General features: G+C 42.2%; 2 protein-coding genes across 2 annotated transcripts in view; both read left to right on the forward strand.

Annotated features, from left to right (window-relative positions):
- The window catches only part of LOC309703496 (uncharacterized protein), a 288,348-nt gene that overhangs the window by 173,168 nt on the left and 87,195 nt on the right, over nt 1-27,985 (forward strand). The gene's annotated exons all lie outside the window — the stretch shown is intronic.
- LOC309703482 (protein NLRC3-like) lies at nt 9-27,895 on the forward strand. Its single transcript, XM_082528339.1, has 10 exons — nt 9-70; nt 3,450-3,688; nt 3,920-3,961; nt 8,881-10,678; nt 20,137-20,310; nt 20,585-20,758; nt 21,248-21,421; nt 23,804-23,977; nt 26,747-26,793; nt 26,954-27,895. The coding sequence occupies exons 2-10, from the start codon at nt 3,457-3,459 to the stop codon at nt 27,481-27,483; spliced, it is 3,345 nt and encodes a 1,114-aa protein (XP_082384465.1). The 5' UTR covers nt 9-70; nt 3,450-3,456; the 3' UTR covers nt 27,484-27,895.

Consider the following 27,985-nt stretch of genomic DNA (forward strand, 5'->3'; position numbering starts at 1 on the left):
ATCTGCCGCTCCATATTTCATGGCAACTGACTCAGAGCTGGACCAACAACGCCGAGTGGAATGAGAGCAGGTTTGAATTCATTTTTAATCTCAGACATTAGAGGCAGTTAAAAGTTTCACCTGCTTCTGTAACTGAAAGCACAAGTGATGTGTCGGTCGCGAACGAAACGGCTCTTAATGCCGGATCATTGACGTGAACAACGCGAGACATAAGGAGCCGTGTTTTTTTTTTCTTTCTCTCACCCTCTCACTCTCTCGCACTTTTTTTACGCTTCACTCTGCATGTGAGCCTTGTGCTTTGCGCTGGGCAGAGGGGGGAGGGGCGGTAGTTACACTCTCACAAAGGAACAGAGCAGGAGAGAGAGAGAGAGCAGGGCCAACAACGTCACATTAGAAAGGTATAGTAATCATCCACAACTATTTTCAGTTGCGGATGATAAAGGATTCAGAAAGTTTATTCATGCAGGTCCATATGACAGAGAATATTTTGTTTTCATATTATAATTTATATTTAATTGTGTTGTGGTTTGCAGTGTTTTGTGTTGTTTTCACTTTGAATTTGTTTAAAAGGAAAAAGCTGAAAATTTAAATAGTTAAAAGTTGAAATGTAAATAGTTGTTTTTTGTATTTTATGATTTATTTATTACATTTTATGTGAATTGAATAAATAAAAGTATATTTACGGTGGCCCCTACAGACAAAGCACATAAAAACCTACAGGCTAAACAAGCAAGGAAGTACCAACCACCAGATTTGGTGTGTGGTAGTAACAGGTAAATTAATTTTTTTTTAAATTATTTAAATATACATGAGTGTTTGTGTATAAATACACAAACCATACACATATGCTTTCAATTGTGTAATTTAAGTGATCACGGTAGCTCTGTTTTGGAAGTTCAGTTCATGCTAGAAATGTGTTTTGGTATAAATATATATATGTTTATATATATTTAGATATAAACATATATAAATAAAACCACCTTTTTCACATTAGTAATTCCTTTTGTGCATAATTTTATATTATTGTTAATAATAAATTAATTAAAGCAACAAAACAACCTGAAGAGCCGGTTGGGAGCCGAAAGAGCCGGCTCTTTTTAGTGAGCCGAGCTGAGCCGGTTCTCTAAAAAGAGCCGGAAATCCCATCACTAGTCCAAACAGCAAATGAATCGCGCATGAGCGAAGCCGCTGCTTCCGCACTTACTGTAATGCAGTCAGTTCTTCTTTTACTGTTATGCTGTTTTTGGATCACAAGGTTTAAACATAAACACACACACAGAAAGTAACTCCAAAAGAGCACCTATTTCGGGTCACTTTTGCCGGTCCAAGCCCAGATAAAGGTGCAGGGTTGGATTTGTGACGTTAAAAAAAACAATAATTGCTAAAATAAATTTAATTTGTAGTTCTAAATAATTTCTAAATGCATTTAGGGTATTTTTTACTCACTTTATGTCTCTTCCACGATGTTATTTATCTCTCCAACAACGTAGGTTACAATTACATTAGCATGACCAATTATGGAAATTATGCAATGATGTCATTTGGCAACTTTAAGGACAGCCAATAGCGATTTTCCTTACTGGGGAGTTGGCAACACTGCGCACCACCGCCCTCTCTCCTTGCGCTCTCTCCCTTTTTCCCTTTTTCCTTCTCCACCCTGTGTTACCTTCACACACCATATCCCCGTAGGAAATTACAGTTCTCACAAGCAATTCACAATAAAAGAAAGATAACTCATTTTAAACAATGCAAACGTGTTTTAATCATTTTACCTGAACTTTGATCTTTTTAACAAACAACAAATTTAAATAGATGAATTTTACTCTTTGATATTTATGTTCTTAGACTTCACTTATCTTTTACTATTTATGCATCTTTTTAATCCGAGTCACAAAATGCATCCTTGAAGGGCAGCCACTGAATTGGGATACATCCAGAGCGTAAAGAATGGATGTTGTAGGAGGTGTTTCTGAAATGAAGAGGCTGAGTGTCTGTAGGACTCCAGCTGCTTCAGCAGATGTCTCCTTTGTGCTTTGCTTCAAACACAGTGTAGGTAGGAACTTCCACTCAGTTGTTTCAGGTGTTGCTGGATGGAGGAGCACAAATTGTTTAGTGAGTGTGATATTCTGGATTAGGGTCTTTGAAAAGATCAGGACAGAAGGACGTGGATACGTGCTTTATTGAACAGCAGGACATCACACACTAACTTGTTGTTTTCTTAGCAAACTACCTTTTTTGTTAGGGCACCGAGGCACCAAGGCACAATGTACATTTCAAATTCCTTTAATTTTAAATATGTTTATATTGTCTATCCTGTAAAATAGTCAGATGTCTATTCATATTAATGTACAGAATTCACCTGCTTGCTGCTACTACTGCACATTCACCCAGTGTATATACTATATATATACATTTATAATGTTCTTCCTCTACACCCCCCCCCCCCCCCCCCCCCCAATTTTTGCACATGTCGAGGAGCGTGTCAGGCTACATTTCACTGTGTGTTATACTTGTATAACTATGCATGTGACAAATAAAGAACCTTGAACCTTGAACCTTGTTATATGTTGGTCAACCAAGAACTAGCCCTGTAACATTTTACCACTGGGGGGCAACAATTCACTCTATTACAATGAGCATTTGAAATGGCCATATGAAAACAGCATAAAGTAGGTTTGACTTTGATTTGTATGAAACTAGTGTGATGTTGTAGAGTGAGTGCGTCATTTCCAGCATGTGTTTTCAGCCCTGAGTGGCTTTAGGTTGAAGTTGATCCTCATGTGTTTGTCTGCTCTAACCTAGTTATCCCATCATCAGATAATTATACTGTAACTTTGATTACAATACATTTCTTCTTGGTGCCAAATTTCTGACTCTAGTTCAGTTTTAGAAACCTCATGTTAAACTGTGCAAGTATATATGAAACTCCTGATAGAACTAATTTGAGTGTTTATCTTTGTCTGGCACCTTGTCCTTTTATTTTCTTTATTTGTTTTGTCTTTGTTTTTATAATAGACTTGTCTAAAGATTGCAAGCCCTCTTTGTTTTTTGTTTTTTTGTTTTTTTGACAGTTTGTTTGATTCCAGGAGTTTCTCTTTAATTTATATATTAACAGCAGTGTTACAGGTGAAAGTACATTAAATAAAATATACCTATGACCACTATAGGTTATTGTTAACTAAATGACACACTTAATTCTAATACAACTCAGGTTTAATGATCTTTTGACATTTTTAGGTCAGTTCTTGTCACATCCCATGACAAGAATTCATTATTGATTCTTTATCATTAAATATATGTCATTCCCATCACAGAGGAATCCATCCATGAAAGTCACTTCTAAGTAAATCCTAAAAAACCAGATTAAATTTGTAATCTACTCTGAAATATACTAAATAAGTAAAAAGATGTGTTAAGACTCACCATTTACATGTCGGCATGTTTTACAGATCAGAAATGGAGAAGGCCTTACCAGTTCAGCTGCTTGAAACGTTGAAGAATTTGGGAGAGGAGGAGCTGAAGCTTTTTCACTTTTACCTGCAGTATGAACCTGGAGGTGAATTCCCCAAAATCTATAAGTGCCAGCTGGAGAATGCAGACAGGCTGAAAACTGTAGACGTGATGGTGCAGGCGTATTCAGACCATGTGATGGAGGTAGCGATGCAGATTTTAGAGAAGATGAAAGAAGGTTAGTAAAAGAAAAAAGACACATTAAAAGTTCAGTGCAGCATGCAGAAACAACAACAAATTGTATTTTATGAAATGTTTTAAACTTATACCTTTTTAGTTTGACTTTGACTTTGACTTCTTTTCTCCTGAAACGATGTAGAAATTTTATATTTACATCATTTTGAAGCCATGATGGTTTTCATTTTTGAAAAGACCAGCTCATGATTCAAAGTGCACTTTCCTCCAACAGGAAGTCCCTCAGCACAGAAAGCTTCATCACTTTCATCAGAAGGTAAGAATTCATTAGTTAGTCTGTAGAGACTAAGATAAGATAATCGTAAGATAAGATAAGATAAATCTTTATTTGTCCCACACGTGGGAAATTTTATGGGTCACAACAGAAAGAACAAGTTTAAGAGCAGTAATCACAATACAATAGGATAAGATAAAATAGAATAACAGACTATATAACAACAATAACATACTAAATACAATAGAATGAAGTACCAACAAAATAGAATAAAATTCTCTGTTATAGTAGGAAGAAAAAAAATGCAGTTGGTATTGCACATAATATTGCATATAAGGGAGACTGGGCAAAGGCTATCATGGTGTATTGGATGTTTGTGTCTGTCTGCACATTCATGGTCATCTGCAGAGACCATGTTGTAGTCCGACAGCAGTTGGAAGGTAAGACCTGCAAAATCTCTATGTCCCACTGAAGGAGCTGCTTATTGCTGTCAGAATATTCTGCATTGGGTTGCAGATGTTGTCCAACATCCTAGAACAGAGCTGGCCCTCCAGATCAGCCTGTTCAGTCTCTTTCTGTCCCCCGCAGAGATGCAGAATTGCTGCCACCCCAGCAGACCACACCGTAAAAGTTAGCTGAGGGCATTACAGAGTCATACAAGGTCTTCACTCCAAAAGACCTGAGCCTCCACAGCTGTCTACAGGCTCAATGTCCATACCTTGGGTGTTCAGTGGTTGCAGTGGAGGATGTTTGTGCCTGCGGAAGTCTAGCACCAGCTCCTTGGTTTTTTCCACTGTTGATCTTGAGATGGTTCTACTGGCACCAGTCCACAAAGTCTTGGGTCACTTCTCTATACTCCCTGTCGTCCCCATCAGTCCTGAGGCTGACTATTGTACAGTGATCAGAGAATTTCTGCAGGAAGCACTGGGTGGCGTTGTGGGAGAAGTCTGCAGTGTAGATGGTGAAGAGGAACGGAGCCAGAACCGTTCCCTGTGGGGCCCCGGTACTGCAGACGACCCAGTCCGATACACAGCCCTAAGTTCTGACATACTGTGGTATCCATGCAGCGAAGTGATGGTCCGCTCCTGGGTTTTACAGCTTGTCCTTCAGAACTGTGGGAAGAATGGTGTTAAAGGCAGTGGAGAAATCAAAGAATATGATTCTCACAGTGTTCCCAGCGGTCTCCAGGTGAGAGAGGGAATGATATAGGATGTGAACGATGGCATCATCATGAGCTCGCCAGGAGCTGAAGCAGTGCCAGGACCATCCACTCCAGGGTCTTGATCAGTTGGGATGTCAGAGCCACCGGCCTGACTGTTGAGCTGTTGAGGTCCTTGGGACGTGGAGTCTAATTAGGGAGCAATCTCATGAATAGGTCCTTAGAATGTGACGTTTATTCAGCAGGAGTGAAAAGTAATGCATGATCATTGGGTTAAACACTGACAGTAAATGAGGGGGAGGTGGCCCAGAGACACAAACAGACGGTATTGAAGAACCAGTGCTCATACAGACATTATTAACTTTATCCACAGAGAAGCTTAGAAAGTCATCAGTCTCAGATATAGAGGACACGGATACTTGGGTGGACCATGGGGGAAACAATAGAGTTTATGGAGTCAAACAGTACCTTGGAATTTCTCTTGCTTGATAAGATTAACTGAGAAATATATCCTGATCTGGCTGTTTTTATGGTTTCATGCAGGGAAACCCAAAGTTCCCTAAGGTGGAGTCTGTGAACTTTAGGTTTAGTTGATTTCCTAAGGTGTTCTACTTTTCTACAGATTCTTTTGACCTTCCTTACGTCATCATTTATCTGTGGACGAGCTCTTTTTGGGGCAGCAATGACAGATTTCATAGGTACCACCGAATTTAAAATCTCCAAGCAGTGATTGTTGAAGCACTGTGTAGCAACATTAGCATCAGTGCAGCCTTCAAAGCAACATCCTGATTTATGAACCGCTTATGGAACATGAGATTAGAAGATGGTGTGTACAGAGGGAAGCTAAGAATAAAAATAACACCGGAATGGTCACTCACTTGTAGGTCCTTAACACAGACATTAATTATGTCTAAGTCAAGAGAAAACACGAGGTCCAAGGTGTGGCCTTTAACATGGGTGGGTCCAGAGACATGCTGAATAAAATTAAAAGAGTCTTTAATGGATAGAAAGTCAGAGGCCATGCTACAGCTAAGATCATCCATGTGAAGGTTGAAATCCCCAATCATTAAGACCTTCTCAAGTTTAATAATCGAACATAAAAAGTCCGTAAAATCTTGAATACAAACACCAGTTTGTTTTTCTTGTGACATTACCAAAAAGTTTGATGTGTCACATGGCCGTCTTCCTATTGAAAAAACAAAAGTTGTATTCAAGATGGGGGACTTCTTAATGGCGACCATGGTCACCACCCATCTTGAGGAGTTTGCCCCCTCACATATACTAATGTGCCACAAATAGGACTTTAATACCACCAACCATTCCCATGTTATTATGGTGTATCCATATAATGGCCCACCCTGTACAATGAGATATATCTGATGAACCAACCTAAAGAAGCTGACTCAAAGGAAGGGAAAGACTCAGAGTCCATAGCTCTGCAAGTGAAACTGATCTGGTGAATGGTTACTAGACCACCACCAGGGCGGTCCAAACACAGAGTCCCAATGAAGTGACAGTCGAGTGGGCAGAGCTCATTAAGGTGGATAGATTCATTCTCCCGCTGCCAAGATTTAGTAAGAAACAGTGAATTCAGTACAAATGATTTGTAGGCTATGGAGCAAGCATTCAGGAGAGCAATCTGAAGCAGAGGTGACAGGCTGACGTCATCAATAGCTGATTGACGGGGAATTGACAGCAGACACCTGGAATGAGGACTTAGTCTCCCTGTACCTCTAGCTGTGGAATTGTGGTCTTGTAGAATGACAGGCCAAGGTGAAAACTCCCACATCTCCAGACATGACACCGATCCCGGTAATTGTTCTGTTTGCCCGTGATTGAATGATTGATTGATTGATTGATCATACTTTATTCATCCCGAGGGAAATTGGGTTAAGGCTGCCAGCCATGCCAGCGCCGTCTTACCCTTCCGACCATACATACATTACACAAACATCACATGGGGAAGGCAGGTCAGAGAGGTATAACATGGAAAAAGCACCACATGAGGAAAGATAAGGAGAAAAAAACAACTTTCCCCCAGACTAACCTCCAATAGGGAGATCAGTTTAAGAACAGAAAAAAACCCCACCTCTGCACATACCACATGAAAAAACTCTTAATACACCAAAGAAACACATGACAAGCAACAGGGGTGGGTAAAGGGTGAGAGACAGCCAATGTAGACAGTGCATCCGGGCCTGCAGCCTGTGCGCTGGTCTCCTTGATCCACCGTCAGCATCGGAAGGGAATAAGCGTCGAAGGCGTTTGGAGGGGGAGGGGGGATGAGTGTACATCTGCATGTGTATATATGTCTGTGTGTGTGTGTGTGTGTATGTGTCCAAAGTTCAGCTGAGACAGTGTCCTTCGCCCTGCCAGGCTAAGTAAACAGTCTTCCAGCCAACCCAGGTGGCCTTGCATAGAATGGGAAGAACAGTCTAAGCACAGTCTATTATCAGGGTGTTGTTGTTCAGCTCCAGCCTTGAGACTGCAGCTGGCGCCGAAGGGGTCTCTGCATGAAGTGATGGTGGTTTTTACTTTGCGAACAACTCATATGAATTTCAAAGCTGTCCTAACAGTACACTGGTCTCTCAATCTCCCGTTGGAGAGCCGTGAGCTTCTCCATGATGGTATCAAACTTACGCTCTGTGATGTTGTCATTCTTGTGCTCAAAGAGCCGATTCTGAGAACTCACGACCGCAGTGAGCTTCTCCAAGGTGTGATCCAGTTTGCGCTCAGAGGTGTTATTCCGAGTGAGCCCCTCCAGATGTAATCCAGTTTGCACTCAGAGGTCTTGTTCTGAGTATTCACGGCAGCCATAAGCTTCTCCAAGATCTTATCCGTGCTGCACTCAATGAGCCCATTTTGAGAAACTCACGCCTCGTCCCATCATTTCAATCCCAGAGGGCAGCCTTGTGGGGGTTTGAACAGCCGGTTCCACTTTCTTGATTGGACTGGTACCAAATACTGGAGACGTTCTCTACCATGGAGCAGAAGAATTCCCCTCTGTCGGGTGTGTTTCCTTTTAGCCTACACACCAGCCCTACAGCCCCTTCTAGACGATCTTCTTAACCTTGTTCTTGCTCCTAGGTTTTTGCTTGCAGCTAAGAACAGGTACAGGTAGTCGGGAGAGGGAGGAGGGCGGACAAACGGTGGAGGGAAAGCCTGGTGGTAGCTCTGCCAGCTGTCAAAAGTGTTTTTCCAAACATACTTTGATAGTCAACAAAGTATGTGAACTGTAGATCCGAGTAGCAAATAGACCATGATATATCACAGCTGAGATGACAAGATAAAAAACAATATATTGAAGCAGTCGACAAACACACGGAGCAGCAACAGCGGCCAAGCCGAACACAGGCGCCATGTTGCCACCCTCCTCCCCCCACCAAGGAATTCACAACAAAAGAATGATTACTTATTTTAAACAACGTCAACATGTTTCAAACCATTTTACATGAACTTTGACCTTTAACTAAATAACAAGATTCAATAAATCAATTTATCTCTTTGCTATTCATATTATTAGACTTCACTTGTCTCTTGCTATTTATGCATCTGTTTTTACTTGGGTTACACATATATACCTAAAAATGGAAGCCCATCCACACTTTGTACCATTTTTTAAAAATGAAAATAAGACATGGTTGAGTAGAAGGCCTAATTTGATGTGAGATTATTTGACTGAAATATCTGATGAGATTTAAGGTTTCGGTTATCATAAAGATGCAAAAAAATAAACAATCAAAAAACAGTTCTTGAAACTGTTTAAACTGACAAATCATCTTATCTGCTGTGTTTAATTCAGAGGTTCTTCAAAAGTGTCGGGGTAAACTTAAATCTAAGCTGAAGAAGAAGTTCCAGTGTGTGTTTGAGGGGATCGCTAAAGCAGGAAACCCAACCCTTCTGAATCAGATCTACACAGAGCTCTACATCACAGAGGGAGGGACTGCAGAGGTCAATGATGAACATGAAGTCAGACAGATTGAAACAGCAGCCAGGAAACCAGACAGACCAGAAACAACAGTCAGACAAGAAGACATATTTAAGGCCTCACATGGAAGAGATGAACCAATCAGAACAGTGCTGACAAAGGGAGTGGCTGGCATTGGGAAAACAGTCTTAACACAGAAATACACCCTGGACTGGGCTGAAGACAAAGCCAACCAGGACATCCAGTTCATATTTCCATTCACTTTCAGAGAGCTGAATGTGCTGAAAGAGGAAAAGTTCAGCTTGGTGGGACTTGTTCATCACTTCTTTACTGAAACCAAAGAAGCAGGAATCTGCAGCTTTGAAGGCTTCCAGGTTGTGTTCATCTTTGATGGTCTGGATGAGTGTCGACCTCCTTTGGACTTCAGCAACACAGAGAGTGTGACTGATATTACAGAGTCCACCTCGGTGGATGTCCTGCTGATTAACTTCATCAGGGGAAATCTTCTTCCATATGCTCACTTCTGGATAACCACACGGCCTGCAGCAGCCAATCAGATCCCTCCTGACTGTGTTGGCATGGTGACAGAGGTCAGAGGGTTCACTGACCCACAGAAGGAGGAGTACTTCATGAAGAGATTCAGAGATGAGGAAAAGGCCAGCAGGATTATCTCCCACATCAAGACATCACGAAGCCTCCACATCATGTGCCACATCCCAGTCTTCTGCTGGATCACTGCTACAGTTCTGGAGGATGTGCTGGAAACCAGAGAGGGAGGACAGCTGCCCAAGACCTTGACCGACATGTTCATCCACTTCCTGGTGGTTCAGGCCAAAGTGAAGAAGGTCAAGTATGATGGAGGAGCTGAGACAGATCCACACTGGAGTCCAGAGAGCAGGAAGATGATTGAGTCTCTGGGAAAACTGGCTTTTGATCAGCTGCAGAAAGGAAACCTGATCTTCTATGAATCAGACCTGACAGAGTGTGGCATCGATATCAGAGCAGCCTCAGTGTACTCAGGAGTGTTCACACAGATTTTTAAAGAGGAGAGCGGATTGTACCAGGACAAGGTGTTCTGCTTCATCCATCTGAGTGTTCAGGAGTTTCTGGCTGCTCTTCATGCCCATCTGACCTTCGTCAACTCTGGAATAGATCTGCTGCAAGAACAAGAAACAACCTCCATGTGGTCTAAATTATTTAATACACCAAGACTAAAATCTCTCCACCAGAGTGCTGTGGACAAGACCTTGCAGAGTCCAAATGGACACCTGGACTTGTTCCTCCGCTTCCTCCTGGGTCTTTCCCTGCAGACCAATCAGACTCTCCTACGAGGTCTGCTGACACAGACACGAAGTAGCTCACAGACCAATCAGGAGACAGTCCAGTACATCAAGAAGAAGCTCAGTGAGAATCTGTCTTCAGAGAAAAGTATCAATCTGTTCCACTGTCTGAATGAACTGAATGATTGTTCTCTAGTGGAGGAGATCCAACAGTCCCTCAGATCAGGAAGTCTCTCCACAGATCAACTGTCTCCTGCTCAGTGGTCAGCTCTGGTATTCATCTTACTGTCATCAGAAAAAGATCTGGATGTGTTTGACCTGAAGAAATACTCTGCTTCAGAGGAGGCTCTTCTGAGGCTGCTGCCAGTGATCAAAGCCTCCAACAAGGCTGTGTAAGTAAATATGTTTGTTCTCACTGAATTTAATAATTGCCAGCATTTACAGTCAAATGCTATTTGGTGAAAGTCATTGGTGTCTTTTGGACTTTGTGTTTTTGTTTGTTATTTTGATTTGTTTGTTCATTGTATTTGTCACACTTAAATGTTTTGGATCATCAATGAAAGCAAAGTACAAAATGCAGTTTTTATATCCTGATTTAGGTGAGCTACAAAAGCTATCCAAACTGAATTCATGTAAAAAGTAATTCTCCTTAAACCCAATAACTAGTTTCCCCACCCTTGATAGCAAGAACTATGAGAAAAAACATGATAAAAATATAAATCTGTGGATACGGGCCTCAAATGCAAGACTCTTTAAATGAAGCGAGTGCGTTTATTTACAGTGTAAAAAGACAACAAAGTGCAGACTGTCCTCTGTGTGTGTGCTCCAGGTGAGTTTGTGTGTCCCTGACTCCCGTGCAATATTTTCTATGGTTGTTAGGGGCCAAACTTTCATACAATGAGCTCACCTGAAACCCTGGCTGATTGTGACCCACACCCGTTTTCACACCTTGGCTCAGCTGAAGAGATGATATGTTGCAATTTGGAGATGTTTCTTAAATGATAGAAACAGGAACGAGACAACGATTTTACATGAGAGTCAAGGCCAGAGAAGTGTCAAATATTACTCCAAGATTTCAAATGTTTTACTTGACGGAAGGACAGAAAGAGGCAAGAACCTGACTGATTTTAGAATGTAGCTCAGGAGGAGCTATGATCATGGTCTTGGTCTTGTTAGTATTTAGAATGAGGTAGTTGCCTGAAAGCGAATCAGAAACCTGAGTTAAACACTGGACTAGGGTGGACAGCCTATCCAGTTGATGAGGCTTAAAGGACATATGCAGCTGAATGTCATCAGCATAAAAATGATAAGACAGGTCGCTAAAAGATTGAATGATACCAGCCAAAGGAAGCATATAAAAAGAAAATAATAATGGACCTAAAACTGAACCCTGTGGGACCCCACAGGTCAGAGCAGCAATGTCAGAGGCGAACCTGTCAATCCTAAGAGAAAAGGTCCTATCTGATAAATAGGAAGAAAACCAGTCTAGGGCAGAGCCAGATATACCAGCCAAAACCTTGAGCCTGTTAAGTAGGATTTTGTGGTCGATGGTATCGAAGGTTGCACTAAGATCAAGAAAAATGATCACAGAACAATTCCCTGCATCAGATGCCATTAATAGATCATTATAGACTTTAAAGAGAGCGGTCTCTGTAGAGTGCTGCTTTTGAAAGCCAGACTGAAAATGGTCAAGAATGTGTAATTTACATAATAGGGACCTGTACAGATTTTCAACAATTTTGTCTAGTAAGTTACTTAAAAATGGCAATTTCAAAATAGGCCGATAATTACTAGTGGAGCTAGGATCACGATTTCTGTTTTTTTTAATAGAGGAGTTGCTTCTGCATGTTTAAAATAGGATGGAACACAGCCTTCCCTCAGTGAGCTATTAATAATGGATAGTAATGTGGGACCATCAGTAGGATGTCATAGCAGATATAACACCGTCACCCTCCGTCATTGCTTTAATTGGAATGTTTCCGTTTCGTCTCTTTTTTTTTGTTGTCGCTCACAGTTCATGTGGTTTCTTTCTTTCTCTTGTCTTTCACTGCTGTGGTCACCTACTTCCCCACTCACCTACAAACAACACCCTCTATTTCTCCATATTTTCACACCACGATCACGCAAACACATCAGCTCAACGGCAGCACATTCACAACAGCCTCACAGCACGCACAGACTTGCAGGACACATAAGCAAGCCACGCTTGTTCATATTAGTGAATATTCACACACATAGTCAGACTTATGGAGTCTCTCACCACACTTCTTTTTCTCTTTCTATTTACAAACAAGGGATGTTTCCATATTCTCTCCACCTGTCTAAACGAAACACCCAGCATACATCATTAAACATACACGCATAATTAAGGGCATGCTGAGGTTTGTCACATGGAATGTAAATGGAGCTGGCACCAGAGGAAAGAGGTTAAAAATATTTAACCAGCTTAAAAAACTACAGGCAGATGTTGTTTTATTACAAGAAACTCACAAACCTGTCACAGGTTTAAATGAACTTAAAACACCTGAGTTTCCTAACGTGTTTGCAGCCTGTTATAATTCTAGACAACGGGGAGTAGCAATCTTTTTTACAGTACTCGATACAGTTATAGATCCAGTTATAGATCCAGAGGGTAGATTTCTAATTATTAAACTATCAATATTGAACAAAAAACTATGTATTGTTAGTATATATGGTCCAAATGTTGATGAACCCTCATTCTTCCACGGTTTTTTTAGTGCACTCTCTGAACACCTTGATTGCACACTCATTCTTGGCGGTGACCTCAACCTTGGACTAAATGAAGAAATGGATAGGCTCAACACAACAGGAACTCAGCGTAATTGGCAGTCCACAAATATAATCAAACAGTATATGAACGACTTTGGTCTTTGCGATGCATGGCGCTCTCTTCACCCCACCAGTAAGGAATATACTTTTTTCTCGCATGTTCATCACTCTTACTCTCGTCTGGATTATTTTTTGGTCAGCAGCTCACTGCTGTGTGACATTTCAGACACTGAGATTCATCCTATAGCTGTCAGCGATCATGCTCCTGTATCTTTAACACTAATGCACAAGAATAATACTACGCCAAGTAAAAACTGGAGATTTAATATATCACTACTTAAAGATGAAGACTTTATTAAATACTTTAAAAAGGAATGGACTTCATATTTAGACTTTAATGACACTCCCGGAATATCTGCTTCTGTTCTATGGGAAGCAGGGAAAGCTGTGATGAGAGGTAAAATAATTTCTTTCTCATCACACAAAAAGAAAGAAGAAAACAAAAATATTCAGGAATTAGAAAAAAACATCAAATCACTAGAAGAAGCCTACGCGTCCTACCAAGATCAGGAAACATTGAACAAAATATGCAAAACAAAACTAGAATTAAATGAAACTATTAATAAAAAAACACAATTCCTTATACAAAGACTTCGCTTGCAGAATTTTGAACACAGTAACAAATCAGGTCGATTTCTAGCTAACCAGCTAAAAATAAATAAAGAAAAAACAACTATATGTGCTGCTAAAGATTTATCGGGGAACACAATATATGATCCTGGAAGAATAAACAACATTTTTAGGGATTTCTATGAAACTTTATACTCACCACAAATAAACCCATCTAAAAATGAAATTGATCTGTTTCTTGACAACGTAACTCTTCCAAAATTACTAGACAGTCAAGCAATGGAACTGGATTCGCCACTGACGCCAAGTGAACTCCAGGAAGCCCTGATAAGTATGCCCAATAATAAGGCTCCAGGTCCAGACGGCTTCCCTGCAGAATTCTACAAAGAATTCTGGACAATTTTGGCACCAGTATTCCACAGCATGTTGCAGGAAATCGAGGAAAAGGGCAGACTACCACCAAATATGAATTCTGCCAACATTAGTCTCCTGCTAAAACCAGGCAAAGACCCTTTATTTCCCTCAAGCTATCGTCCAATTTCTCTTTTAAATGTAGACCTTAAAATAATCTGCAAAGCTCTCTCAAAGAGATTAGAGAAAATGACCCCCCTCTTAATTCATCCTGACCAAACTGGTTTCATAAAAGGTCGGCACTCCTCAACAAACACTCGTAGATTACTTAATTTAATAGACTACTCATACGATAAAAACATCGAAGCCATAATATTATCTCTAGATGCAGAAAAAGCATTTGACAGAGTTAATTGGAAATTTTTATTCGCAACTTTACACAAATTTGGTTTTGGAAACTCTTTCATAAACTGGATAAGAATATTATACAATTCCCCAACGGCTCGTATCAGAACAAATGACCAGACATCCTCCAGCTTCTGTCTCCTGAGGGGCACCAGACAGGGATGCCCACTCTCCCCCTCACTTTTTGCAATTTTTATCGAACCTCTAGCAGCAGCATTTAGACAGGCTACAACAATTAAGGGCATAAAATGTAAGAACATAGAACATAAAATCAGTCTCTATGCGGATGATGTGTTGCTTTTTCTGCAAAACACACAAACCAACCTCTCTGAGGTAATTACTTTAATAAACTGGTTTTCAAGAGTTTCAGATTATTCAATTAACTGGCCAAAATCTACAGTTCTCCCCATTAACTGCTCCTTCCATAATTCTTCCTCTGCCCCACTGCAATCCGGAAATATTAAATATTTAGGTATTAATGTCTCTCCTAAGCTTTCAGACTTAACTAAACTAAACCACATCCCACTTCTAAAGAAAGTAGAAGGCGATCTGACTAGATGGAAATCTTTACCCATATCACTCATGGGAAGGGTCGCCACTATAAAAATGATGATCTTGCCAAAAATAAATTACTTATTTTTGATGATCCCTAACAAACCATCACAAGATTGGTTCAGATCTCTGGATTCATATATTTCCAAATTCCTTTGGAAAGATAAACCCCCGCGTATTAGCTTAAAAACGCTACAAAGAACCAAGGATAGAGGAGGATTAGATCTGCCTAATTTTCACCAATACTTCTTAGCCAACAGGCTTCAGTTCATCTCAGAATGGTTAAAACATACCTTCTTAGTTGAGCCCTGGCTAGATGTTGAACAGGCACTATGCAAGGATCTAGAGATTTCAGACCTACCATTTATTAGCTCAAACATCAAAAGACATGAATGCTTTAAAAGTATCAACATCAGCTTTTCTCTAACAGCATGGTGGGAGTTTCTAAAAATAACGGAGTCTTCATTAATCCCATGCAAACGTACACCTATTTGGAATAACCCTGACATATTACAAAACAATAATATGATTAATTTCCCAGAATGGAGTTGTAAAGGAATTAAATACTTAGAACATATATTAGAGGGAACAGAATTTATTCCATTTGACAGACTAGTTGAACAATATGGGATCAACAAGACAAGGTTTTTAGAATATCAACAAATTAAATCCATAGTAAAAAAGAAATTTAACCTCAGTCAAGTTGAATTACAAACACCACTAAGTGCAGCACATTTTCTTACTCTTAAATCCCCCAAATTATTATCTAAAATATACAGAACACTTTCTAAATTAGATGAATCAATATCCCTTCCTACTGCAAAGTGGGAAGCAGATTTATCAGTCAACCTAGACCAAAACTTCTGGTCTCAGATTTGCTTAAAAACTTTTAAATTAATTAAAAAATCCCAGTCTGCAATTAATACAATACAAAATATTTCATAGAGTGCACTATACAGGTCATCGGATGTTCAAGATGGGCTTTACATCTTCCAACAACTGCTCACACTGTCAAGGCAATACACCAGACAATTACATCCACGCTCTTTGGTTCTGTCCACCAGTGCAAAAGTTTTGGCGCGAGATATGTGAAGACTTATCAAAGTGTCTGAAATGTAACATTCCAACCTCCCCCTTAGTGTGTTTGTTGGGCAGCTTAGATAATATCACTTCAGAAAAGAATATAGCCCATATGATCTTCACCGCCCTATGCATAGCCAAGAAAACAGTCCTCATGAACTGGAAAAATAAAAATAATCTTAATTCTAACCAATATAGAAATTATCTATTAGATTACATTAGTCTTGACACAGCCTCTGCCACCACATTAGATCAATTGCTCTGGGCCCCTTTTATCAGCTCCATCACCTAGTGGGGGTGGGGGGTCATAGTTTGGTCCCGCCTTCACTGTTGTGATTGGTGAGGGGGTAGGGACAGGCTTAGGGCGTCGGGGGGTTCCCCGGAGGCATCTTCCTTGGGGGGCTCAACCCGGGGTAGCGGTCACGTCCGGTTGAGGGCTCTGTTGGCTCTCAGGTGACTGTTTCCTCGCGGCTGCGTGCAGCGGGGCTAGGGGAGGGTCTGTGCTGACGGACGTGGGTTACTGACCTGGCAACCTGGCTGCCCCTGGGTGGGTCCGGGATGGGCGTGAGGTTCTGGGGGTGCTCCGTCTCTGGGCTGGGGCCTGGGCTGGGCCTCGGGGGCTTGGGTCCTGGTTGGTGTGTTGCCGGGGTTGTGGGCGGGTGGGTGCATGGGGGCCCGGCCCTGGAGCAGGGTGCCGCCGGTGCGTCGAGCTGCCTGGGGGGCTCTTCAACTGGTGGGGGGGATGGTCACATCTTGCAGGAGCTTTCTTCTCTTCAGGAACTCTCTGCAGGAGGGGGAGATACAGGAGAGGTGGAGGAAGATCTCAGCCTGGGCGTTTACCGTCTTATGTAGTCTGGAAGATGTGTGGTTGGTGGGGTGGGTGCAGTTTTCTCTGTGGTGGGGTTGGGTGGACTGTCCAGGGCTCTGTGGAGCCGGGGGGCGCTACTGCACTGGGCCCCGGTCTGATGGGCCTGGGCCCCCCTTCCCTGGCGGGTCGCGGAGGGTGGGAGTGCCTACTGGGGTCAGCGGGGGAGCTGGCCCCAGGGAGGGGTTACCTGCCCCTCCCTTCCTTCCCTCCCCATCTCCAGCTGCCTCCCTCTTCCTGCTCCTCCACAACCACCCACACATGCAGGGCCTTGGAGTGGGGGTATGTCACCAGGGTGCAGAGGAGGCTACCCCCCCCCCCCCCCCCCGTCCCCTTCTGGCTGCCTCTGCCTCAATTTTATCCCACAACTTAGACATTCACATTATTCACACTCTCATTACACATACATATAGGATCTTGGAGGTGGGCACAATCACGGAGTCCAAATCACCATCAGGGTGTATACCTCACCCCTGACGTCGTTGCCCACCTCTCAATTTTAAATACACTTAGTCATTGAGGGTTAGTAGGAGGGACTATGCGCTTACCTGCTGCTCCTTGGCAGGTAGCTCCATGCCCTCCTGGGTTTTAATTGCACCTTAGAACACATATGCATCAACACTACAATGAGCGGGTGGAGGGAGGTTTGGAGTCTTCTCCCACCCCCATTCTCTGCGGCCTGCTGGAGCGGGAGGGCTAGTAGGAGGAGTTGGCCGTCCGACTGCGGTCTGGGGTGTGGGGCCCCCTGCTGCTGCGGAGTCAGGGTGGTCTGCCTCTCCCCACCGCAGGGAAAAGGGTAACACCACCTGGGTCTGGGTGCAATTCCCCCCTCCAGGGGCAAGGGTACCTAGACCCGGTTTGTAGAGTACGCTTGGGGAGTGTGATTGTGTGTACAGCGTCTCTTTATGTCTGTCTCCACGTTGGTTGAGTGTGGAGTGAGTGCATATGAGAGCATGAGGGTGGGAATGGATGTTTGTGTCTGTGTGTGCCTGTATGTCTGTGTCTATATGTCAGGTTGGGTATCAGACGCCACCTCTCTGGGGACACCTCAGGCCCTCCAAGGTTTGGAGGCCTATCTCCACCCACCACCACTTCCCCTGCCGGTGGCGGACTCCCTCAGGTGTCGGTGTGTTGGTGGTTCTTTGTGTCTGGGGGTGGGCGTCCGGGTACACACCGGCTCACTCCTGGGCGGCCGCTTGTCGGGGCCTGGGGCCTGGGGCTCGCTCGGGCCCCTTTGGAGGTGGGGTGCCCCCGGCCTCTCGGCCTAGGGCTCGGTCACTCAGGCGCAGCTGGGGGCCGGCGGAGCTCACGGGCGCATCACTGCAACTCCCCCTGACTTCTGCTCCACGGCTGCTGGGCGAGCCCTCATCTGGGACTCTCCTCGGCTCTTACTGGGACAGTGGCGCGGCTGCCCCTCTGTTGGTCTTCCATGGTCTCTTGTGTTCTGGGGGCCTCTGGATGTCTGGAGTTTTGATCTCCTCCATACCCGCTTCACACCCTGGAGGACGGGGCTGTGGCCCCCCCACACTCCCTAGCAGATCATTACATGGAGAAACCTTTGGAATGCAAGCATGCTGATCCACACAGGTATGCACACATGGGTATTCACAGACACGGACTAAAGCTTTCTTGGCTGCTGCCTCAAAGCACACTGTGCGCTGTCTATCTTGCGTGCTGCACAATATCGTTTATTATTTAGTAAATATTGATATCTATGACTAGCTAGTTTATTGTGATGGTGCTTTGTTTTCTCTATTATTATGTTGCTCTTTGTTGTTTGCTGTCTCCTCTGTTTGTTTTTTTTGTTTGTTTGTTTGTTTGTTTTTTCTCCATACAGGTGACCCAGGAGTTCTTTTTTTTTTTCTCTCTCTTCCCCCCCCTTCTCACCGTCTCTTCTCCTCTTTGGTTTTCTTTCTTTCTCTCCCCCTCTCTCTCTCATTCATTCCCCCTGTCCTATTTATTAAAAAAAAAAAAAAAAAAAAATGACAAAGGATGAACTGAAGCTCTGCCATCACGTAATGTCGCATACTGCTGTTTCTGATGTCATTTAGAAAAAAAAAAAAAAAAAAAAAAAAAAAGTAATGTGGGACCAATGCTGGTGATAGACCCGGACAGAACAGAGGGAGGTAATATATCTATAGAGCATGATGAGGTTTCATTTTACCTAAAACTGTAATTAAGTCATTATGTGTGATTGGAGAAAAGGAAGTAAATGACCCAAGACAACAAGGGGTGTCTTCATAAGAGGAGGCACTTGAGGAAAGTTTGGATCTCAAGTCCTTACGAATTGACTGAGGAAAGTATTACAATCTTCATCAGAAAGTAACTGGGCATGCTGAGTTGGAGGAGAAATAATACTGTTGATGGTATCAAATAGAACTCTTGAATTATGTCATGATACGTTGTGTGGCAGGCAGGGGAAGGACCCAAGATGCAGGTTCACAGACACGGGGATAAACTCAAAAAACACAGCTTTATTGCTGGCCACGGGAAGCAATACAGAATAAACTAAAACTGGGAAAACTAACGCATGAACTGTACAAGGAACCGAACCACGGGGAGAATTACACACAACATGAGGGAGAACGCGACGCTGAACAGAGGGAGACTCAGACAGAAATACACAGAGGGTAAACGAGGAAAGTGGGCACACACGGGGAACACAGGTGATACTGATAATCATAACGAGACAGGGCGGGGTGAACTGAACATGACATGTACAGGCACAGAGGTTCAGACAGGAGGAGAGAGAGCACGGGGAAAACACAGACATAACGGGCTGGGGAAACATGAAACAACCACAAGGGGAGACGAGGGCTCACAGATACACAGAGGGGCACACAGGGGGTAAAAGCCATGAAGGGAAAACACTTAGGGAACAACACAACAGGGCAACTCAGAAAACATGGCCTAAATAAGGAACGAAATACAAAAATACAAGGAACTAAGAATACTGGGCCCACATGGCCCAGGACCATGACAAATTAACTCTTGAATGGCCCTCAAAACATGCAGTGCCAACTCGTTCATGAGCACACTTGCATTGTCTATAAATAAAATAATGAAACAGCTTTATCTAATGATTTAAATAAAATAAAATCTGTATTTCTTTCCAACCTAACAGCATTAAGACATTTAATTGTAGTGATTTTGTTTTTTTCTGTTCTTTATTTTTAGAGTGAGTGATTGTTTCCTCTCAGAGAGAAGCTGTGAAGCGTTGTCCTCAGTTCTCAGCTCTCAGTCCTCAAGTCTGAGAGAGCTGGAGCTGGGTAACAACAACCTCTGCCATTCAGGCATGATGCTTTTGTCTACTGCACTGGAGCATCCACACTGTACCTTAGAAAGTCTAAGGTCAGGATTCAGTCTTTTCCACTTCAAAAATCTGTGTTGCATTACTGAATCACTGGCAAAAACTGATAGAATTGTCAGGTATTGGATTTTCAGCTTTCAGACACTTCTTGGGTGGAAACAGCACTGAGTTTTGGTTTGGGAGACAGATGCTCTTCATGTGTTTAAAATAAGACAATAGCAATTCCAGCCACTTGTGAAACATTAAATATTGCTAAATCTGCTAACTCCTCAATGCAGAACCAAAACACTTTTTTCTCTTGTTCTTTATTTCCAGATTAAGTGGATGTTTTCTTTCAATGAAAAGTTATGAAGCACTGACCTCAGTTCTCAGCTCCCAGTCCTCTAGTCTGCGAGAGCTGGACTTGAGTAACAATAACTTACAGGATTCAGGAATAAAGCTTCTGTCTGCTGCGCTGCAGAGTCGACATTGTATACTCAAAACTCTGAGGTCAGATCAAAGAATATTTTATTTTTCATTACATTCATTACATCGACAATATTTTCATGACATAATTAACCTATTAAAAATGTAGTTTCAAAAGAGTACATTCATCCATTTGTTGTTGTAGCTCACTATTTGCCATTATTTCCTAGTCACAGTTAGGTTTCATTCAATTTCAATTCAATTTTATTTATATAGCGCTAAATCACAACAGCAGTCGCCTCAAGGCGCTTTATATTGTACAGTAGATCGTACAATAATAGATACAGAGAAAAACTCAACAATCATATGACCCCCTATGAGCAAGAACTTTGGTGACAGTGGGAATGAAAAACTCCCTTTTAACAGGAAGACACCTCCTCAGACTTGAGGTTTCATGCTTCTGATGTTTTTAAAATAAGGTGATAGCAGTTCTAGCCAATGAATCAACATTGCATATTGGAAGTCTTGTAGATCCTCACTGCAGCACTTGTCTTTGTGTTCTTTATTTTTCAGACTTAGTGTCTGTAACCTGTCAGGGAGAAGCTGTGAAGTTCTGTCCTCAGTTCTCAGCTTCACATCCTCTAGTCTGGGAGAGCTGGACCTGAGTGACAATGACCTGGAGGATTCAGGAGTGAGGCTTCTGTCTGATGCACTGGAGAGTCCACATTGTAAACTAGAAAGTCTCAGGTCATGATTTAGTGTTTTCCACTCTGTATTATTTAGAATCTGCATTATATTACTGATTTAAAAAAGTAAAAAAGTTTATTTTATATACTTTTTGGTTGGATTATTAGATTCTGAATTATTGTTTGTAATTTTCATATACTTCACAAATTTTTATAAAAGGATTCTCATAAGACTACACGAAATCTTAAAGTTCTTTTTGGTCAAGTTAGGTTCTTCCTTTCTTGATCTATATTGATAAAATTTACAGTAAAAAAGCTTTTAGTTGATACTATAACGCTGCAGTGAGAATTCTGACAGGGGCTTCTCTTTTTTAGTTCTCTGTTAAAGGCTTCTTCTTTGGCTCTTGATGAAGGCGGTCACACTTTCTCCCTATCCCTTTCCTTATCGCTCCTGCTTGGCTTTCTCATGTCTCTGTCTAGTCTTGTCTACTTCTCTCCCTCTACCCTGGAAAAGTCTCACAGACTGTTCTCTAAAACTTAAAAGAAGAATTATGGATTAGGTCAACTTGTCCCTGAATGCAATTGACACCCTCTTCTCGATGAGAAACCTGGGTTTGTGAGAGCCCGTGTGTTCTGGAGGGACGTTCCCTGCCGGATACACGATGGACGGGTGGAAGGACTAGAGGGTCATGTGCCTGGCGGGACTGTCGATCGAGCGCATCTACCTTTTTGGAACCATGATAACAGGGTTCTTGCTGATTGGACCTGGCTTATTGAAGAATAAAGAGATTGGAAATGGTGACCACGGTGGCACGGTGGTTAGCACTGTTGCCGCACAGCAAGAAGGTCCTGAGTTCAATTCCACCATCAGGCCGGGGTCTTTCTGTGTGGAGTTTGCATGTTCTCCCCGTGTTTGCGTGGGTTCCCTCCGGGTACTCCGGCTTCCTCCCACTGTCCAAAGACATGCAGCTTGTGGGGATAGGTTAATTGGATAATCTAAATTGTCACTAGATGTGAATGAATGTGAGTGTGAATGGTTGTCTGTCCCTGTGTGTTGGCCCTGCGACAGACTGGCGACCTGTCCAGGGTGTACCCTGCCTCTCGCCCTATGACAGCTGGGATGGGCTCCAGCGCCCCCCGCGACCCTGAAAAGGATAAGCAGAAGCGAATGGATGGATGGAAATTGGAAATGGCTGTTCACATCCCCACAAGGCTGCCCGCTATTTTGATTGGAACGATGGAGTGAGCCGTGGCTTCTCAGAATGGGCTCATTAGACGCAGCACGGATGACATCTAGGAAAAGTTTGTGAGTACTAAAACTCTGACAACATCTGACAAATTTTTGGAGAGGCTCACGGCTGTCATGAACACTCGTGCTCTTTGAGCAAACTGGATAACATCATGGAGAGGCTCATGGCTCTCCAACAGGAATGGTGACAAAACAGTGATGGACATTAGATCAAATGTAAAATTGACATGCAGTGGTTAACACTAAAGCAAGAACACCACCATTATTTCATGCGGTTACCATATCGGCGCCAGCTGCGGTCTCAAGGCTGGAGCTGAACATAACAAACAATTTCTCCCCTGATAACAAACTGTGTTTAGACTCTTCGTTCCAAGTGCCCTCCAAGGCCGAGTCGGACGGCAGATCTGGGCCCAGCACTGGATGAATAGCTGCAAGGCAGGATGGCTGTGTCTGCATCGGCTTACTTCTCACCCCTTACCCACCCCTGTTGCTTGTCACGTGCTTCATGATGTTGTGATGTGGACATTTATGTGGTCTTTGTGCAGAGGAGGTTTTTGTTTCTTATTCTCATGCTGTCCTCCCATAGGGGGCCAGCGTGAGTAGAGGTATCTTTCTTTTCCCCCTCCTCGACTTGACCATTGTATTGTACATTTCAGTGTTTTTCCATAATACTAACGGTCTCTGACCTGCCTCCCCATGTGATGTCTGTGTTGTGGGCTTGTTCTTTTTCCTTCAGTGGGCTGGTTTAAGTCATTATGCAAATGTACTGTTTATAAGATTTAAACCTGCAGTTAACCTAGACTGAAGAAGTCACTTGGATGAGTGACGAAACGTTTCTCCCACAAAACGCTATGTCTAGATGAACAGAATCAACTTTTGGAGATTTACTTTCCTGGATGATTGAGAATGCATCAAGACTTTGTAAAAGCATATTATTCTATGGGATCTTTATATACTCAAAGACTTAAGATTTAAGGTGCCGATAAACCCTCCGCATTGGTCACTTTATGCTACAACATCATCATCAAACTCACTGCTATACAGCTTGAGCCAACTTTTGATATTGGTTGTCGCTTCATAAAGCTAACTTGAATTGAATGGATGCAATGAGTGGGGCTCATTGTATTTAGGGAAAACAGGCAAAACAAAGACAAACCTTATGTAAAAGTTCACAAATGTTTTGTGTGTCTGCAGTTTGTCACACTGTCTGATCACAGAGGAAGGCTGCACATTTCTGGTCTCAGCTCTGAGCTCCAACCCCTCCCATCTGAGAGAGCTGGACCTGAGCTACAATCATCCAGGAGACTCAGGAATTAAGCTGCTCTCGGCTGGACTGAAGGATCCACGCTGGAGACTGGACACTCTCAGGTATAGAAAAAATGTCCGATAGAGGAGAAAGAGCTGGAAACATTTCCTGTGTCATGGAGAAAGTGAAGAAAATATCAAGATGGAGCATAAGAAACTAGCAGAGGCCCTTAAGCCAAGGTTTACTTTTCCATGGGTACACTGAAGTAAGATATGTTAGGCTTGATGCAGCTAGTGGAGGGTGTGCAACATTCATTAAACCAAACATCACATATAGCGAATTGTGTAAAAGAAATGATCTGGAGCACCTGGCATTAGAACTATGGTTAGGTATGGAGGCTCTTACTGTAATACACTTTTTAAATAGTTGTAAAAAAAAAACTACATTTTATGTTCGGGAACATGAAGGGGCTCAACAGTAAGAAAACAATCCTGTGTGGAGAGCTCAATAAGAAAAGAAAGAAAGAAAATGGAAAGTTAAGGTTAAATGATGTTAGGATGGAGGAGGACAGAGATGCAGCAGAGGAAGCTGTCCCAGTGAGTAGAGGAAGAGTACACAGGATGATGGTGCCATGGTGTGATCAACAATGTAACAAAACATTAAAGGACAGAAACAGCATTTAGGCATCTTAAAAGATACACAATATAAAAAGAACTTGATGAAATTCAGATAATATAGTAATGCAATAATTGAAGTGATCAATGTGATCAAGAACAGGTGGTAAACAAAAAGGAATCATATTCAAATGTTAAATTGTTAAAAATCCTGTAGATGAGGAAAGTTCTAATTAGGGGTGGGTTTTTATAATCGATTTATCGATTAAAATAGATTCTGGCTTGGATAACGTGAAATCGATTCATTAAAATCCTGAATCGATTTTTTTAATATAAATTTATTTTGCCCGAAATGCCAGAATCTCAGGTGAAAGATCACAAAATTTCAACAACCACCAAACAGCTAAGACAGTAAATGAGAGCAGGTACACTGATTCTTATTTTTTTTTTTTTTCCCGTTTGGATCTATAGCCATCAGAATTGTTGTCTTGAGGCCAAGAAAGATGCCAAGCGGATTTATTTTACCAAGTGGATCATCATGGCCTTGCCATATTGGTCCATTTGATTGACCTTTTTTATAATTGTGAATTTATTTTATTTTCAGTTGCAAACGGGACAGATATGACTGTGGGATAGGACAGGGGGAAAGAATGAAAGAAAGAGGGGGAGAGAAAGAAAGAAAACCAAAGGGGAGAAGAGACAGTGAGAAGGGGGGGAAGAAAGAAAAAAACAAACAAACAAAAAAAAAACAAAAAAAAACAAAACTCCTGGGTCACCTGTATGGAGGAAAAAAAACAGAGGAGACAGCAAACAACAAAGAGCAGGTACACTGATTCTGCACAAAGATGTAAACACACAGCGCGGACCCGCGGATCAGAATCAGTGAGATGTCGCCTTTCTCAGCTGACGGTCTGAAAGCCGACAGCTCGCTGGTTCTGATGTGACGGCAGGTCCGCGCTTTGTGTTTATGCCCTTTTTGCGCTGATCATAAAGCTGTTAGTTTTATCTCTTTCCAAACAATATTGACCGAACCAGCAGCAAAAGAAGATCCAAACTACGCTTCACATAAACATTGTCATGAATTCCCTCTGACTTTTGCTGTTTTGCTTCCACCACAATAAAATCACACTTCATGCACAGCTCTCTCTCTCTCTGTCTGTCTGTTTTCTGCATTATTCGCTTGCTTGTTACTCACAGGTCTACCGTTGTTTACAGCACTCTCGGTCGCTGTTTTTGTTCGTTTTACATACTTTCGAAAAGAAAGCCTCATTTCTGCCATTCAATACTAAACAAATGTAAACTTTTTAAAATTATGCAAAATGCAAAACGCTTAGCCGTGTCTCTAATAAAACCGCTGTAACGTCAGAGGTAACGTTCATATGTTGATTAATGGTTTTCTTTCATTTTTGATGTACTGCAGAATATTTTTATAAAATCCCAGGCCAGGAAAACCACCTTCATGTTTTGTTCTGTGTTTTATCTTCAGCTACTTTGACAAAAAGGCATCTGCTGTGATGCTCACACCTTTGATAAAGTCTTGCGAGTGTCAGCTTCCTTTTTATACATACAAAAATATGTAAATGCACTGATCTGAATTATAATATTTCTGACTGTCAAAATTTCCCAGATTCAAATCTAATGGAATTGAATCGAATTGAATTGAATCGAATCGTGGATTGAATCAATTCGGGACCTTGTGAATCGGAAACGAATCGATTCTAGAAATCAGTGACGATACCCAGCCCTAGTTCTAATGTTTACTTTGCAACGTGTGAATTAAAAGCAGAACTTACTTTCTCTGAGAAGGATCAGGTGTGTTACATCATGATGGAGTAGTTAGAGAGTGAAGGACTGATTGCTCTGCTGCTTTTCTATGTGGAGAAATATGCTGTTAAATCAGAACAGGAATAGGTTTAAGGTGGCATGAAAACTCATTCAGAGGTCAGAGGTCATGTACAGTAACCACACTGCCACAAACAGGAGAAAACCAGCTGGCAGCAAAGGCAGCGAGGTGTTCTTTCCAGCTAAACAGAAGAGGAATATAAAGATAATGAAGGTCACAGTTTGAATCAGTCATATTTCATTTAATACAGTGGAGTACTGACAGATCAGGATCAGTGCAAATCATCAGCAGTTTGATCCACGTTTGGATCGAAGAGTATTTGTGAAAATGTTGGACTGTTCCTTTATCAATTTTTAACAGTATGTGTATGAGAGCCATGTAATGTCCATGTGTGCATGCTGACTGTGCTGGTCTGACCCCCCTCCTCCTTTCAGGGTGGAGCCTGCTGGAGTCCGATGGTTGAGACCAGGTCTGAAGAAGTGTAAGTGTGTTTTTAATGTGATTCATGAAAACAAAGCAGCACACATTCAACCATCTTCATCATTCACATCTCTGATGTCAGGAGTCATTATCAAAGTGTCAATCAATGAACAGATGATGGATCAATAACTGCAGCTGGATTGTGTTTGTTCTCTCATCAGATTCCTGTCAACTCACAATCGACACAAACACAGTTCACACAAACCTCCAACTGTCTGACAACAACAGGAAGGTGACACATGTGACGGAGTTTCAGTCATATCCTGATCATCCAGACAGATTTGATGTTTATCGTCAGCTGCTGTGTAGAAATGGTCTGACTGGTCGCTGTTACTGGGAGGTCGAGTGGAGAGGAGACGTTTATATTTCAGTGAGTTACAGAAGAATCAGAAGGAAAGGAAACAGTGATGACTGTTTGTTTGGACACAATGATCAGTCCTGGAGTCTGGAGTGCTCTGATGATGGTCCTCGTTCTGTTTGGCACAATAACAGACACACATCCATCTCCTCCTCCTCCTCCTCTGTCTCTAACAGAGTAGCAGTGTATGTGGACTGTCCTGCTGGCACTCTGTCCTTCTACAGAGTCTCCTCTGATACTCTGATCCACCTCCACACCTTCAACACCACATTCACTCAAACTCTTTATCCTGGGTTTTGGCTCTGGTCTGGTGCCTCAGTGTCCCTGTGCTGAGTGGAGTGTAAAGAGTGTCTCCTGTTAGAGAAACACTCTGACTGTTGAACAGATAGTTCAGTCTGTACATGTCTGTCTCTTTCACTCACAAACACGTTTTCAGATTCATGGATTCAATCAGTTGATGTTTGAAACTCTTCTAAACGATTCCTTGTAAACTGCTTCCTCTTCAGTCCTTTAAAGATGGGAGATCCCATTATTCCAGGATCCACATGTTATTTTTCTTTTTCCACTCAAAGCTTCACAGTGAATCTCAGTATGTTGTGTTTCCCTGAAGCTCAGTTCACAACCAGCTAAAGTCTGAGCTCATTAAAATGAATCAAAATGTTTGTTACTGGTGTCAGTACAGAATAGAATAGAATAGAATGCCTTTCTTGTCACTATACAGTTGTACAATAAGATACAGAGCATCTCCTACTCAGTGCAAACATGCTGGGCGGGGGGGGGGGCTGTGTTATCGGTGCATGTGTGAGTTCAGGGTGGTTATGGCTTTGGGGAAGAA

Source organism: Aulonocara stuartgranti (genome assembly GCF_965226115.1).
Source record: "Aulonocara stuartgranti genome assembly, chromosome: 3".
Lineage (NCBI taxonomy): Eukaryota > Metazoa > Chordata > Actinopteri > Cichliformes > Cichlidae > Aulonocara > Aulonocara stuartgranti.